This window comes from Candoia aspera, chromosome 4, assembly GCF_035149785.1.
Source record: "Candoia aspera isolate rCanAsp1 chromosome 4, rCanAsp1.hap2, whole genome shotgun sequence".
Taxonomy (NCBI): Eukaryota; Metazoa; Chordata; class Lepidosauria; order Squamata; family Boidae; genus Candoia; species Candoia aspera.
In genome coordinates this window covers 102,670,095-102,686,564 of record NC_086156.1, presented here as the reverse complement: position 1 = coordinate 102,686,564, position 16,470 = coordinate 102,670,095, and the positions used below count along the sequence as shown (strand labels likewise).

The following is a 16,470-nucleotide window of genomic DNA, read 5'->3' as shown; positions in this document are numbered from 1 at the left end:
GAGAAAGTGACTGGCCCAGAGTCACTCATGATCTCTCTAGTGTCAGAACCCTGCCTGGGGCATTTTTATCAACTTCAGAATAGTTGGATGAAAAGTCGTCTCTTGCTTTAGCATTCTCTGCGTTGGCTGATTTCATAGGCAGCATTTGGGTTGATGATTTTGGGTATGAACCTGAGACATTTAGGGTACATAGAGTTGTGACTGCTTCATTGGTGGTCCAAATTATCTCCAGAAGAATTAGTGCCACCTCGATGTTGACTTACTGGATTTTTTTTTAATGTACTTCTTTTTGCCTTTTCTTATTTTTCTTATTACAAGCAGGAGAGATTTCCCTTATGATAGTGTTTTTCCCCTCTAAGTAGTTCAGATAGGTGTTTAATGAAATCTTCCGCCTGTTACCATATGAAAAGGTTTGTCTGGGAAATAGAAGGCTGGCTGCCAAGAATCCAGAAATGCTTTCCTCCAGTGCTGCAAGCCAATTGCAAAAAACAAACGTCAAGGTCTGGATTTCTGGTTTGTACAGCTTGGTTACTTAAGAGGCAATTGTTGTGTTCTGCTGACCCCTGGGGGTGCAACGTGGTTTTGCCCTGTGGCATAAAGCAATAGTGTCAACAGTGTTTCTCAACCTTGGCAATTTTAAGATGTGTGGACTTCAGGTTGACTGGGGGGATTCTGGGAGTTGAAGTCCACACACCTTAAAGTTGCCAAGGTTGGGAAACACTGCCCTACTCTAACAACACTTTGGGTATCCCGCTGGCTACTTTCAGGCATTACCAACTGTATCCACTAGCTGTGGGCACTGCCATTCCTCGAAGCAACTCTTAGCCATTTGGGATATTTGGGAGCTGGGATGAAATTGCCAAGAATTCTGCCAGTTTCCCCTTCTAGCACAAGTAACTCAAGACTAGAGAACCTGCTTACCAGCCTTTTAGAAGAATGGCAGACCTCTGTGGAAAAATAGCTCAACCCACTGGCCTTCCTTCCAGGTGCCACTCAGTCTCGTCCAAGCCATCCACCACACTTGAAGGAGAATGACTGGTGGAGGCTTCTCCCCCTGGCAGCTGGCCCTGGGTGGGAGCAGAAACAAAGCCTGGGGAATCTACCAATCACTATCCTTGGATTGTCCCAGAGTAAATCTGCATGGACAGGACCCATCTCAAGCCACATTCCCGATGAGGCAGTTTGCATGGCTGTCAGTACATTTCAAAGTATACTAGTCGTTTTTTCTGCCAACTGATTGACTGCAGGAATGCACCTTACTGCTGTCATGAGGAAGAACCTTAACCTGGCAGGGCTTCATCAGGAGAAGAAGACCAACCACCTTTTCCATGATTTCTTGCCTCTCACGACCAAATAAGAGGAAGAGGCATGTATGTTCTCCATTCAAGAGAGAAAGCTTGATTTCAACCAGCGCGCTCAAAACAAGTTGTTACCACTTCTCAACATGGGTGTCAGAAGCTGGATCTTTCCAGTCAAGGAGAGATATCAAAAGATCTCAGGAAGACAGCCATCAGCTTAGACAAATTTTTAAAGGGATATGAAACATACATGTAGGCAGGGTCTGTCAATCAGCCCAAATCAGCAGACATCTTGTGTTTAGAGGCAGGGAATACATATCAGTTACTGTGAGCAAGAAGAAAGGATGGATTCTGCTTTAGTTCTGCCTTCTGGGCTTTTCTGAAGTATCTTGAGGGCACTGTAATAAATTGGTTGATGAACTCATCTGGCACACCTTTTCTTAGGTGCTCAAAACAGAGCTCCATCTGAACATCTGAAAAGACTCAGCAGGATTATTAGGAGGAGACAAGGTCTTTGCTAGGAGGACTCTATATTTGGTGAGGATGGACCAACGGCTTCATTCTCAGCTCCGGCCTCCTCCAGCATCTGCTTGTATTGACGCTTGAAGAACCCAACCTAGAGAGAGAGAGAAATGGAAGTAAGAGAAACAGAAAGCAAACACAAGATTTCTCTTCAAGCAAACAAAGGACACCAGCCCTTACGGGTAGTGCTTGCTTAACGACCACAACTGGGACCAGAATTTTGGTTGCTAAGTGAAGTGGTCATTAAGTGAATCTGACCTGATTTTATGACCTCTTTGCGGTGGTTGTTAAGTGAATCACTGTGAGCATTAAGCAAACCACATGGCCATTAAGCAAATCATGCAGTTCCCCATAGCTTTTGCTTGCCAGAAACCAGCCGAGAAGGTCTAAAATGGTGACCATGTGACCACAGGGTACTGTGACAGTCATAAATGTGAACCTGTTGCCAAGTGCCTAAATCATGATCATGTGACTGCAGGGACGCAGCAATGGTCGTAAGTGTGAGGACTGGCCACAAGTCGTTTTTTTCAGCACTGTCATAAGTCCGAACCATCACTAAATGAATGGCTGTTAAGCAAGGACTACCTGTAGGCTTAAGAGAGCAGCCAAGGCTCAGAGGGCTATGAAAATCACATCCTGTCATTTGGCCAAGAAGGGCTGGTGAAGGGCTAAGATAACTCCTTTGGTGAGAAGCCTTTGGAATGTGCAGGCTTAATTGCCGGTTTGCAGTTCAGATAAAACAGCAGGACCTGATAGGGAAGGGTAAGTAAGATTCTGTTCTGTGCCCTTTCCCACCCCAGATTCGACTTCACCTTATACAAGGCTGTAGTTGTGAGAACTAGAAGGATTAAACCTCCCAAAGAGCTGCCAATGATAACCGGGAGGCTGTTGTGGATCTCGATCTGCTCCACCATTGTCTGCGCCTGGGAACAGTGGGGAGAAAGATGACAGAGAGGTTGGGCACAGTCTGACAATCCAGGCATCCAGGTGTCAAGGACCAGTTCTAATCCATTGGCCATCACCCCCCTCCACGGGCTGGGGAAGAAAGCCCAGAGGCTCAGCTTCCAGTCCGTGCCTCACGTCATCCCCTTCTTCATTACCTGAGTTTGTGGAAAGCCCTCCTCTTGCGTGTATTTTCTCTTGTCATAAGAAATCTGTGCGGAGCTCACCAAACTAACTTTCTTCTGTTGGATCTGGAAGAGAGATCTGTTATCTCTGAAAGATGACCACCTCTTTGCCCACAGGTTCCACCAAAAATGGGAATCAATAAGGCAAGTAAGGCAGGAAATCCTCCTTCCCAGCACGGAGACTGTTCTAGCTCTGTGGTGGAGCAGGACCACCTGTGAATATCTCGCAGTTCAAGAAACTCAGCCTCTGTACCTGAGACGTCCAGTGGAAATTGATGTCTCCTTTGATCCTGAACTCCAGTGGCTTTTTCTGCATCTTCAGTGACAAAATGTCACAACAGATTATTTTGCAGGAGGCAACGGAGCAGTCCTGGGAGAAATAAAAAGAGATCCGGGATAAGGCCAAAGGGGGAAATCATACAAGGGCAAAATGGTCTTTGACAAGCTACAAGTCTGCACTTCCAGTATTAGTTATGGAATTGAACATCCTGATAATATCCACTGTTTCCTTCTTTCTACCAACTTCCTAGTTTTCATGGTTGTGAAGGGTATTTATTTTTTAAAACTTTCCAGATTATAGAGTAACTGCCTTAATAGATTGTAGATACATTATGTGCCTTAGACATAAGATGTTTTGGAGACCCCTGTGAGATGCTGATCAGCAAGCTAGCTAAGTATGGATGGCATGATAATTAAGTGGAGCGGCATTATTGTTTCAAGACGCCTTAGTCCTGCCTGAGGATTCTCATAAATCGATATGTATGACTTCTCTCAGAAAGAGCCACAGAATGCAGTTGGCCCCAAAAAGAAGGGCCAGCATGCTCACCAGCTGGGGATGTGGCTCCTTTGCCAGAAGATTCTTGGAGCCTGGAGTTTCTCTCTCCAAGTCACACTTGGCCACTTCAGGCTGCAGAAAAAGAGAAGTCAGTGTTTCTCAACCTTAGCAACTTTAAGATGGGTGGACTTCAACTCCAATCATTAGTAGCAGAAGGTGATGGATGGAGCAGAAGACAAATCTTTTGCTTCTCCTCAGGGAAGGCTGTAGTGGTGGGGGGCTTGTAAGGAGTTTGTATCTCCAAGTCCTGGTTCCAAGTGAGTTCCAGATGCTGGAAGAAGGATCTTCAGTTGGGTTCTGCAGATCCTCGAAGGGTTCTTTTCTTCAGCAGAGACTCAACTAAAGCATCCCTTTGAAACAAAGCAGGAATCTAGTTCTCATGGTTGGGGTGGAGCAGTTGTACTGATTCAACCTGATCTAGAAAAGGGGCTTCTGCAAATGCGCTGCGCACACGTGCACACACAGAACCCCCTGTTATCAAGTCAAAGCAGGCAGGTGAGTCAGATTGGCCCAGCCTGGACACTCTGGTGAGGTGGGCCAAGTCACATCCGAAGATGAAATGCTTCAGTGAAGTGCATTGCAGGTGGCTGGCCCACCTAGGCTAAATATCTCCAGCACATATTTTCCCAGCCAGGGGGGTTTTCAGTGGAATTAGCAGAAAGCCACAACAGGATAGTCCAAAATAGATAGCATACCTCAGAAGGAATGACTTGAAACACGTTCCAAACAGGAATCCCTTTCAGTTTTACTGGTATCTGAAATGTCACCCTGAAAGGGATGCTTCGTTTACGAAGATTCTTCACCTGAAAAAAAAAAACAGATTCTGATCAAATGTTTCCACTCTCATCTCCACCTCTTTTCTGCCAGAAAGATATCCTCCCTCCCTTCCAGTGCTGTTCTGTAAGAAAGTGAAACGAAGTGGTAGCACCCAGACGTCATAAAGTAGACCATGCCCTTGAAGTTGCAAGCAGGGAATGATAAGGGAAGGGGCCTTAGAGATCATCAGATCCAACTCCTTGCTCAGTGCAGGAACTACTACAGCACCTCTGGCCATAATCTCTCAGCCTCTCCATCAAGTTCCTCTCAAGTAGATCAGTGTTTCTCAACCTTGGCAACTTTAAGATGGGTGGACTTCAATTCCCAGAATTCCCTAGCCAGCATGCTGGGGGGGACCATGCTGGCTGGGGAATTCTGGGAGTTGAAGTTCACACCTCTTAAAGGTGCCAAGTTTGAAAAACACTGCTTTAAAGGAATACAGAGTCTTTGCATTCCACTTCCCAGGGTTTCTTAGTATTATTGTTCAGGACAAGGTGGGAAGGACAACCAAGGATCTTCTGGGTCACAGAGCAACCCCGCCCAATCCCAGGCAGAATGACTTGGTTGCCTACAATCCCACCTTACCACTGGGAGGGCATGGCATCGCGACCTATATTTGTGCCAGTGCTGTTTTACACTTGAATGGAAATGCTATATTCCTCTGGTGAGTGCTGCTTCAAACACAACAGTGTCATTGCTGCCTTGTGTTTGAAGGGGCAATCTGGGCTCCCCTTGGTGAGGATTCTGGTCTTTCTAAATTCCCATCAAGCAACATGCTGGCATCCTGGGGCATCTGCTGGGGGCAGGATGGGGTAAGAAAAGTCAAGGGACCAGTTGTGACCCTGCACTGAAGTCCCACCCTCTTTTACAACACACATAAAAGGGTGGGGCTTTGATCACCCAGTTGCAGCCACTGTCTTGGTCCTTCTGGTGTGCCAGCATTACAGGGCACTGTGAGGTAGAGCAGTGTTCCTCAACCTTGGCAGCTTGAAGCTGTGTGGACTTCAACTCCCAGAATTTCCCAGCCAGCATCGCTGGCTGGGGAATTCTGGGAGTTGAAGTCCACACAGCTTCAAGCTGCAATGTTGAGGAACACTGAGGTAGAAGACAACCAACATTTGCTGTAGGGATGACTGGGAATGTTTGGAAGATGTGCTTTTTAACAATTGGCCTTCCTCTCAAATTGTCAAATATAAGGAGAAGGGAAAGCTTATTTTTTCTTCTTTCGGAGAAGATGGGGGAGAGATGCTTGTTTGTTCACAGGGACATCTATGAGGAGGGGGGAGTCAAAATGGCAGCTTCAATCTCATGGACAGGACCACCATCTTTTTTGAGCCCCTCCTCCACAGACACCCCTGGTGGTCCATTTGAAATGATAGCAAGCAAGCACTGATTGGGGAACAGTTGTGTGCAAGCTCTAACACACATACAGACATGTTATAGCATCCCAGTGTGGGAATAAATCTGCAAATAGTCAAATCAGCTGAAATCTTTGGTGCATTTTAAAAAGACTGAGAAGAACTGGGAGATGGAAAGGCTTATAATCCGGTAGACCTCTAAGTAACAATCCTCATTATCCCTGATTGATTGATTGATTGATTGTTCACATTTATATGGCTGCCCATCTCACACAAGGGAACTCTGGGCAGCACACAACAAGATAAAAACAATGAACAAATAAGAACAATCATTATAAAAGAATAAAATAATTATTTAAAATATTATCACAAAATTATAAAATCACTATAAAATGTACCACTTGAAAATATACCACCAAATTATCACCTGGATTCTTAGTAGGAGCCATGAGAAGTACATTGTTCTATGAAAACCAGTCTAAGTTTACTGGAATTTTGTAAACTTACTTTTAATGTTTCACTTGATGGCAGTGTTAGGAGAAGTCTCACTTTTGCCCATCATCTCTCCATCAATTTTTCCCTGTGATATCTTTCTCCTCTTCCCACCAACCTCTGGGCTACACTTTCCTATTCCTTTGGCCCTTCACCTCATATCGATGTTCAACCGTCTTGCGTGCTTCTTCCTGGCCTGCGGTGAAGTTCACATACGTGGTAGACTCATCGACCCTGAGGAGATTCAACAGAGAACTTTGGAAGAAATGGAAGGTCCCAGAGACCAAATCCTTGAGAGAGGAATGAGCTTTGCAGAGGGCACTGTCCACATTCTATCTTCTTTCTAAAATATCCATAGCCACTTACGTGTTGATAAGGAGGTACACAGCGTATCTGACAGGCAAGGTGGCTTCATAACTGATGTCCTTGATGGTGGTGCCCCCATTTTCACTGGACAGGTCGAAGAAAACATAGTAAATTAATCAAGAAAATCTCAAACAACCTGTACTATTCTATCATGCTATGCTTTTTATATCACAGTCCCCATCATGCTCTGCAGCAAAAATGCTTTGTCAAGATATATAGCATGAACCTTTGGCTCCATTTTTTTTTTTTTTTGCTTCTCAGTCTTGCCTTGTCTTAATATGAATCTTCCCTCATTGCTCCCAAGGGCCAGTATTCTTGCAAATCACAAATCAATTTTATTTCTAAAATGTCACGGCCCTGGGAGAAACACCGTGCAAGACGCCTACAGAATTAGTACGGACGAGTTAAAGATTAAAGCCCGGGATGACAAGAGTGCTCTACTATGCAGAAGTGCACAGTGTTTTTGGTCTCCTTGTAAATCACTCTTTTTCAGCTAATATTCTTTTCTCCCGCCCTCAAAAGAATAAAGGAGGCCTGTAGAGTTTTACCAAAAAACATGATTTACATTCATGTGTTTTCAAACATTTGGCTTTTGAAGGTCATAGCCTACTTGAATTTGCCTTCTGCCAAGTACCAGAACTCCACTGAGGACACTAGAACATGGCCTTACATATGACACCGGGCAACCTTTAAGGTTTCACTACTTTTGTTCGTAAGAGCCTCGTGGGGCGCAGGGTGGCAGGCGGCAGTATTGCAAGCGAAACTCTCCCCACGACCCGAGTTCGATCCCAGGGGAAGCTGGATTCTCTCTCGGGTAGCCGGCTCAGGTCGAGTCAGCCTTCCATCCTTCCAAGGTCAGTAAAATGAGCACCCGGCTCACTGGGGAAGGTGACGACTGGGGAAGGCAATGGCAAACCACCCCGCTCTATAGTCTGCCAAGAACACGTCATGAAATCAGCATCCCTCCAGAGGGTCAGACATGACTCGGTGCTTGCACAAGGGACCTTTCACCTTTCACTTTTGTACATACTGCAGTGAATACTCAGCTGTGATGGCTACACTGTCCTCAAGCGACACTTCTCTTCTGTTTTGATTTTCCTAATGAGAAATCCCTAATAAGTCTTCAGAGAAATTCCAGGGCACCCCAATGAGGCAACTTCAAAGCTGCTGCAGTACAGTATCTCACACTGCAGGGTTGGCTCCCAAATAACTCATATCTCGAAACAGTAATTTCAGTTACACACACACACACACACACACACACACACAGTTGTGGCCTTTGTGTTGGCCACCAGCCTCCACCATCAAAAGCAACTGAATAATGTTGGCTTCTGTTAACCCATAAGACCCAGGAGTGGGGATGTTACCTGTCAGCTTTGACTGTGATCTGCAGTGTGTCTCCTAGATCAACATGCGGGGAGACATCAAATGTGGCAACAAAAATAGCCTGAAACATGCAAAGATGGGGAGAGTAAGTGGGGTACAGCTACAGTCATCCTCCATCGTTGTGGCAGTGAAATACCCAGAGGAAACAGATCCCACCTCTGCTCCACTCCAGAAAATAGGGTGGTTGACACTGCAGGTGGAATTCCGGCAGGCCTCTTCCTCCCGGGCAGGGGCTGAGTGGCACTGGACCCGCGCCACCTTTCTGCTGGCCTGAGACAGGGGTGCAGACAAAGTTTTGAGGGGAGGAACATTGCAACCAAGTGGGTCCCACCCCTCCTCTGCACCTCTGCTGGCATCCTTTTTCACTCACCTGTTGCAGCAATGTGACTTTGCGATAGGACAGCCGTGCAGGGTAGAAGATGCATAAAGTGCTGCGGTAGGAATCCTCCCCGAGGTTCTGAAGGGAGGCTGTTATGTTGAACTTGGGAGTCAAACCCACATCTAAAGTTTCCAGGCTGAGTGGGAACCAAGAAAGGAGTCTATGTGTCTGGTTAGAGGTCTCAGATTCCAAGCTCTTACACAGGCCACAATATTTGATGAATCAGTAAAAGAAAATCAATAAACTCGGTACTTACATTTGCATTCAACGATGTGAAAGAAAAACCACCCCTTGCTGTTCATCACTGCTGAATTTGTTAAGTATCCCATTACAAGGGTAAGATGTCAGGGATGTGGGATTAGCATGGTTTTCATACACTTAGAATACATTAATAGCTGATTAGGAGTCAACTGACCATAAAACATGTAGAAAAATGGTATTCTCAATCTCGAAATTTGAGAACTGAGTTGGATTCCAAATCAAGACGCAGAAAAATGCATTCCTGGTTACACCCACATTTCTTTACTTCTAGAGTATAATTTAGGGTAGGGGAGAAAGGAGAGCATGATTTTGTTTACAGTTTCAATGAAACTCTCTCAGCAAACTACCCGTAGATCCCAGTTACCTTCTGCTTTCTTCCTTTGTACACTATTTGCAATTACTAAGCTCAGCTTCCGCAAAGTGTGTTTGGAAGCTCGGAGGGGGCCCTTGGGAATATGGAGAACATGTTACACTCGTCTTGCAAGGCTTGGGAGCGGACAATTACCAAACATCTTTATTTTTTATGTTGTATTGATTGTATTGTAATTTCTTTGTTTGTTGTGAGCTGCCCAGAGTTGTTGAGTCAGGCAGCACGCAAGCTTAATATATTATTATTATTATTATTATTATTATTATTATTATTATTATTATTATTAAATATTTATATAGCAAATGGTAAACAAGCACTTGGCTGCTCTAATCTACCATTTTATTTCCTAAGAATACTGCTGGGGTCTACACAGGGCCCAGATCCATTGTTGGAAATACAGGTTATGCCTCCTATTCATTTCTTTAACTAAAACAATTTGGAAAAATAAAATTAGATAGTGCTTGGGATAGGCTCAAGGGAAAGTGTAGCACATACACTGTTGTCCCCAGGTATCTCATTAGGATTATTCAGGTGCTTCAGAGGAACAAACTCCATTTTTCAGGCAGTAAACCCCACTGCAACGAATAGAACTTACTTCTGAGTTAAAATGTACAATCTTGGAGAACTAATTGGTTCAACCATGTTCCATCTGAAATCAGTGGACCTTAACTTTGACATGAGCAGTGTCAGCACCTGATCATTTGAGCATTCACACTATCACAGTCAGTCGGCTGGGATTCCTTTAACTGTTTTAATGAAGCGTAATGAACAGTACAGAAGGCAAGCTGCGAATAAAGATTTCCACTCAAACCTAACTTAAAAACTACATTCTCTTAGTTAGTCCCCTTTCCCATGAAACCATGTCAACCCCCTCCCATCCAGATGGTATTCCTGGCATATCTCAACCCCATGTCCTTGATGTCCTCCATAGCCATAATAAACCACTTCACACTCCAACTTCATACCCCCTCCCATCTGGCGACACGGATTCCATTCCTTATAGAAGGAAATGATGGTAGATGCTCCGATAAGGGTTTCTGTGAAACCTTTGATCGGGGGGATCTGACAAGCAGCTTCCCACATTCCTCTCAATGGATTTCAGCACATGTAACATAGAGGGACGCAGTGGCACTGCGGGTTAAACCGCTGAGCTGCCGATCGGAAGGTCGGCGGTTCGAAACCGCGCGGCGGGGTGAGCTCCCGTTGCTCGTCCCAGCTCCTGCTCACCTAGCAGTTCGAAAACATGCAAATGTGAGTAGATCAATAGGTACCGCTTCGGCGGGAAGGTAACGGCGTTCCGAGTCGTCATGCTGGCCACATGACCTGGAAGTGTCTATGACAACGCCGGCTCCAAGGCTTAGAAACGGAGATGAGCACCGCCCCCTAGAGTCGGATTCGACTGGACTTTACGTCAAGGGAAACCTTTACCTTTACCTAACATAGACCAGATCCAACCCTTTCTCTTTATTTGAAGATTACCTGAATTCTTATGAAAAATGCTTATTAGTCAAGGAATTCTGAATCAATCAATCCTATTAACGTTCACAAGCCGAGCTTATTCCATTAAAGCAATTAGTTTGCAATGTACTTTCAAACGTGATTCAAGCCATCTTATGTTTTTAACTTATAAGGGTTCCAAGCAATATGGTTTGATCTAACAAGCACAGTATTTGAAGAGATTAGGGGTAACATTGTACAAAGCACTAGTATAGATATAACCAATCAGAGTGAAGGAACAAGTGGATGGAGGTTAACTTTTAAAATCTCCATGGACTGGTAAGGCCGGGGATCTGTCCAGGGGCCGGATGAATCTATAACCACTTTGCACAACAGAAAGGACTGGAAAATGTCCTTGTCATAGAAACCTTCCCAAAGTCGTCAGAAAAGGAAATCTGGTAGCGTATTCAGGATTTTGTCAGCTGAGGTATGCCATAAATAATAGAGATGTAAGGTAGAAAGTGTGGGAGATAGTATTCCTCCTACCCTGAGAAAGTAAATGAGGTTTGCAAAATGTCTTCACATTGCCCGTCACTGCCACAGTTCTTCTCAAAGGGGAGCTACAAAAAAAGAAGTGGGGGGATTAAAGTACACCTCAGCTTTGATGACTTGGCTCTGTTCCTCGAACGTTGCATCAATATTCATTTCTTCTGTCAGATTGGTTTCCTTACCTATGACAGACATTTATTTTCTACTGGGCTTGTACAATAACTTAAAGGCAACTCAAGATGAAAATGAATGGCATTTACTGAGCAATATGGGGCAACCCACAGCCCATTTGCATCTGACTGGGGGATTCTGGGAGTTGAAGTCCAAACCTCTTAAAGTTTCAAGTTTGAAAAACACTGTCACAGAGCAATGTGTGAATCCAGATTGATTGTGCTTAAAAGTGTGCTTGCACACCTTTATCAGTGTGAGGTGAAGCCTGTGGCTTGGAGAGAAGGAGAAGGAATGCCCCCTGCCCCCACTGCTCTGCTGTAGCCACACTTATGACTGGCGTGTGATCTTCTGTCCAATAGTTGTTGCCATGTATGGTCCTCAAGGGCAAATAAATCATCACTCCGGCCATGCAGGGAAAAGAGAGAACACTATAGGGAGCAGTGCCCACAGGATCTTGCCATCTTGAGCAGAATCATGAAAGCAGCATTGTGATGTTGCAGCACAAGCGCCTCCTGCTTTGTGGGCATGCAAGTGAGGTTGCAACACACATGGAAAAGGGTACTGCTTTTGTCAGTCTATAACCCCTTGCCCCCCCCACCCCCTGTGCAATGGACTGTAGAAGAGGGGGCCTACTTGATCACAAAGGTGGCTAACAAGTTTTGGCAGGTTATTTGATTTATGGCCTGCCTTGTGCTTTTACAGGAGTGCAAGATGGCCTACCTAGTGCTCCCTCCTCTTATTTGTCCCCCCAACAGCAACCCTGTGAGGTAGGTTGGGCTCGTAGAGAGGGACTGGCCCAAAGTCACCTAGGGGGATTCCATGGCTGAGGGGGGACTAGATCCTGGGTCTCTCTGCTTCTACTCCAACACTTTCACCACTGACCCACCTGGTTTTTGGACTAAGAGAGAGAGAGAGAGAGACTGGCCCAAAGTCCCCCAGGGACCTTCTGTGACTCATGGAAAACTAGAACTTGGGTCTCCCCACTCCTGCTCCAGCACCTTCTCACTACCATACAACATTGGCTTTTGGACTGAGAGCGATTGACCCAAAGTGCTTCAGGGACTTTCTGTCTGAGGATGGAATAAAACCTGGGCCTCCCTGCTCCTAGTCCAACATCATAAGCACAACCCTGCTGTGGCTTTTGGGGTGAGAGAAAGGGACTGGCCTAAGTCACTTACTGATCTTCCATGGCTGAAGTGGGACCAGAACCTGGGTCTCCTCCCCATTCCTAGTCCAACACCTTCATCACTCTACCACAATGGTTCCCACTGTTGCTGGCTTTGGCTGTACCACGATAAACCTTAGGGATAATCACCTCAGCTGTGTAGTTTTGCTTTGACCGTTCGCTCAGGATGGGCCGGAGATCTGGGACTTTAGTGATGGATTTCCCCATGAGGTTATAATTCAGCTCTAAGGTGATGGGTGTCAAGGTATCCTCGGTGCCAACCTGAGAGAGGCAACACAGAAAAAAAAAAGTATCTAAAAATGCACAATGAGCTCCTTCTGCAGAAAGGATGAACTACTTTTTTAAATCATACCAGGGAACATCTGTTCTTGAGCTGAACAACAGAGCCAAGAGTGCAATCAGTATCCAAGTGGACACTACAGATATTTTTTGATGCATCCAAAGCCTCTCTCTGCCAAGCCCTAAGTAATAAAACCATGCAGGCCAAATGAAAGCTGCAACTTCGTTAAATAAATGTAATCCAGATTACATGCTCTAACGATGTTATAAGTTTCTTATCAGGGTTTCCATGCACTGAATGGCATAACACAAGCCTGTTATGGAAAGACTGCATCAGTTGATTTTCTGCCTTTCAGGCAATCTCCAGCCAGGAAACTGAGAGGATAGTTAAAATTCAGCAGTGAGATGTGTGCAGCCAGTCATGAGTGGAGACGGGTCTTACGATTCATAAAGGAAGGAGAGAAGAGCTTGCTATCTGAGATACAGATAGTTTGAGGCTTCAGGAGGATGAGGCCCTCTTGAAGACAAAAGGCAGAGGAATTTCGTTCTCTGACCACAGACCTTCGGTTCTCCCAGAGGTGTCTATGGGAAGACCATCAGGACATAATGCCAACTCACAGGCAGCTCAATCCAGTGGTTCTGGCACTTCTGCTCAAGTCCAGCTGAAAAGTTTGCTTGCAGGACAGGAGACTTGGAACTGAAGGAGGCTCGAGCGTGTGCTCTGTGAGAATCCAGGGCCAGGCTGTACCAGAGCGCACTACGGATTTCATCTTGGGGGAGAAGAAAGGAGAGCGTCAAATCTTTACTGATGGACTGCTGTCCTGAAAGCAGAAGAATGACTAGTCTCAGCAGAGGGTGAAGATTTCACTCTGCCAGGGGAAGAAGGGCAGGGACTCCCTTCCCTCCACCTGCCCCAGCCCCAGGTTTCCGTACAGAATTTCTTGATAAAGGGTGGTGTCAACACCTCATCTTCATTTAATAATAATAAATAATCTGAGGGCACAAAATGTGACCATCTTGCAGACATTAAGTCGAATATAGATGGTGGTGGATTATCCAAGGCCTACAAGAAAGAGGGAAGCCACGCTGTGAGTGGGGAAAACATTGAAATGAACAAAGTAAATGAAGAGGTAAAATAAGACGTAGTGATAGCTGACATCACTATCAGCTGTTCAGTGCAGGGGGAGGTGTGGGGGAGGTCTTCTCAGTGAGTGTAAGTGCTAGAAAAGGAGCATCAGGGACAAGGTGTTGGAAGCAGGAGGCCAATAAGAGGGCTATACCACATGCCTCCTTGTACATTCAAATCAGCCAAGAGTCTGCACTGCATGTGTTTGAGGGATGCTGCCTGGTGTAGAAGGACTACAGGTACTCCTCACTTAACGACCACAATTGGGACTGGAATTTTGGTTGCTAAGCGATGCAGTTGTTAAGCAACTCTGACTCGATTTTATGACCATTTTTGTGATGGTCATTAAGCAAATCACTGCATGGTCATTAAGTGAATCACATGGTTCCCCACTGATTTTGCTTGCCGGAAGCCAGCTGGGAAGGTCGAAAATGGCGATCACATGACTGCAGGATGCTCTGACAGTCGTAAATGTGAACTGGTTGCCAAGCACCCGAATCGCGATCACGTAACCGCGGGGATGCTGTGATGGCAGTAAGTGCGAGGACCAGTTGTAAGTTGGTTTTTTCAGCACTGTCTTAAGTCCGAACCATCACTAAACAAATGGTTGTTAAGCAAGGATTACTTGTACAGCATTTCTCACCACCTAGGAAATCCTGAGTGATTTTCGAAACAGTAAAGCACACTTCTGCCATGCTGCCCACGTTCTCCAGAGGCGTTGTCCTCTGCCACTGGAAGACTGAGGTGGGGATGGCAGGTGGGCGGAACGTGATGGAGACTTTCACTTGCAGAACAGGACGGGACCTGGAAGCAAGGAGAAAAGGGGAAGGTCATTCTCATTAGGATTCCCTGTGATCAGAAAACGGCATTCAACATGAGCCAGCCCAAAGCCTGGCAGGTAACAATCTGAGCTGAGGGCACGTCACACAGCCACTGGCTTCACCGCCCAGTCCTCAGAAGCACATGGCAAGTGACCTCACCAGTACCAACCGTGGGGTCAAACAATGCCCCCTCCAGCAGCAACAAGGGGGTTCAAAAACTGGCTTTCGGCCAGTGCCCCCCTCCTCCAGTTTCACTGTTGTCTTGCTGGGTTTGTTTCTGCAGTGAGAAAACCACCACCAGAGACTGGCTGGTTTCAAAAGCAGAGGGCCATGAGGTCTCGACTCCTGCAGGAGGGACCGAACCCAGGGCCCCAGGAGCCAGGATGAGTGAGAGGGTCTGCCAGTGGGAAACTGCCTGATTTGTAGCTCAAGCATTCATGCTGCAGGACCATCCTCCAGGGCCATCTGCAGAAAGTTAAAAAAGTCAAGATGGTAGCAACAGCCACATGATCAAAGCCTTGCCCACTTTTTTTAAGCATGCGTGGCACACGAAAAACAGGCAGGGCTTTGTTTGAGTGGTTTGGCTGCCATCTTAACATTTTTTACACCCCCTCAAACCCCCTATTATTATGACAGCATTTGCTCCATCTGGCAGCTCCGCATTAAGTTCGTCAACTCAACGGCAGAGTCAGATCCACAACAGGAAGAAGAGGGACTGCCTATGGAGGAACCCTGAGTCTCTATGTTAGGGTAGACAAGGAATGTAAACACCAGGTGAATACATAAATAGAATCATGCCTTAATTGAAAACATCTCTTTTTACTGAGTATATAGGCTGGATTATGCACATTCAGGTACTCATAAGAACTGGGAGGAAAACGGGGCTGCCTTCCCTCCTCACCTCATCAGCAAAACTCTTCCTTGTTGTCCCACAATGATGTCCTGCAGTCCATCCCCCGTAAGATCTGTTCCTCCACTGATAGCTTGGCCAAAATAAAAGAACCTTCCAGAAAACTTCTGTCCTTCAATGCGCTGTGGAAAGATCAAGGGAGGTAAGCTAGGAAGAACGGGGATGAGTCTTGGGTGCCTCAGGGTTCCTGTGATTAATCAAAGATTAAATTAATAACAAATGAGAAGACCAGGGCTTTGTTTTCTAAGAGGCATATGGATACTCCAGTTGTTTGGGATTGCAAATCCCAGTCTCATTAACTACTGGCCATAATGTCTGGAGCTTGTGGGAGCTGTAATGCCAATTATTGGGAGAAACTCAACAAGGAAATCATTTGGGAAACAAATAGTGTAAAACAAAATCCTAATGTTTCCTGCAAAAATCATGGGCAATTTTCTCTACTCGCATGTGCTGTTAGGTTTCTCTCCTGGGTCAAGTTAGGGCCTTTTTCCACCGCTAAACTTCTCCCGCTTTCAAGTGAACAGAAGTTGGGGAAAGTAGATGGGACAATAGTAATAAATTATTATTTTTAATCCCCCAAATAGCATCATTGTCCAAATGTATGTTCTTCTTTGTTGGAAAGGAGACTGATTTTATTTCATTAAAAAAAAAAGTTCGGCACTATTTTACTAGGCAAAAAATGAAGACAAATGAGGGTGGGGGAACTAGCAATTGATGCCTGACATAAGCTGAAATGCAGTTGAAATTCAGGCAACTATTCAAGAAGCAAAGGAAGAAAATC

General features: G+C 45.5%; 1 protein-coding gene across 1 annotated transcript in view; it reads right to left on the bottom strand.

Moving 5' to 3' along the window:
• Window positions 1-678: 678 nt before the first annotated feature.
• LOC134496782 (integrin alpha-D-like) overlaps window positions 679-16,470 on the bottom strand; it is a 36,892-nt gene continuing 21,100 nt past the window's right edge. The window contains exons 15-30 of the mRNA XM_063302494.1: window positions 15,681-15,811; window positions 14,605-14,762; window positions 13,451-13,602; window positions 12,683-12,814; window positions 11,194-11,267; window positions 8,571-8,715; window positions 8,357-8,470; window positions 8,182-8,261; window positions 6,815-6,898; window positions 6,604-6,682; window positions 4,478-4,585; window positions 3,774-3,854; window positions 3,201-3,317; window positions 2,921-3,013; window positions 2,633-2,743; window positions 679-1,914 (exon numbers count right to left, since the gene is read on the bottom strand). Of these exons, the coding sequence (XP_063158564.1) occupies window positions 1,816-1,914; window positions 2,633-2,743; window positions 2,921-3,013; window positions 3,201-3,317; window positions 3,774-3,854; window positions 4,478-4,585; window positions 6,604-6,682; window positions 6,815-6,898; window positions 8,182-8,261; window positions 8,357-8,470; window positions 8,571-8,715; window positions 11,194-11,267; window positions 12,683-12,814; window positions 13,451-13,602; window positions 14,605-14,762; window positions 15,681-15,811 (1,758 nt within the window). The 3' untranslated portion in view covers window positions 679-1,815. The remainder of the gene's footprint in view (window positions 1,915-2,632; window positions 2,744-2,920; window positions 3,014-3,200; window positions 3,318-3,773; window positions 3,855-4,477; window positions 4,586-6,603; window positions 6,683-6,814; window positions 6,899-8,181; window positions 8,262-8,356; window positions 8,471-8,570; window positions 8,716-11,193; window positions 11,268-12,682; window positions 12,815-13,450; window positions 13,603-14,604; window positions 14,763-15,680; window positions 15,812-16,470) is intronic.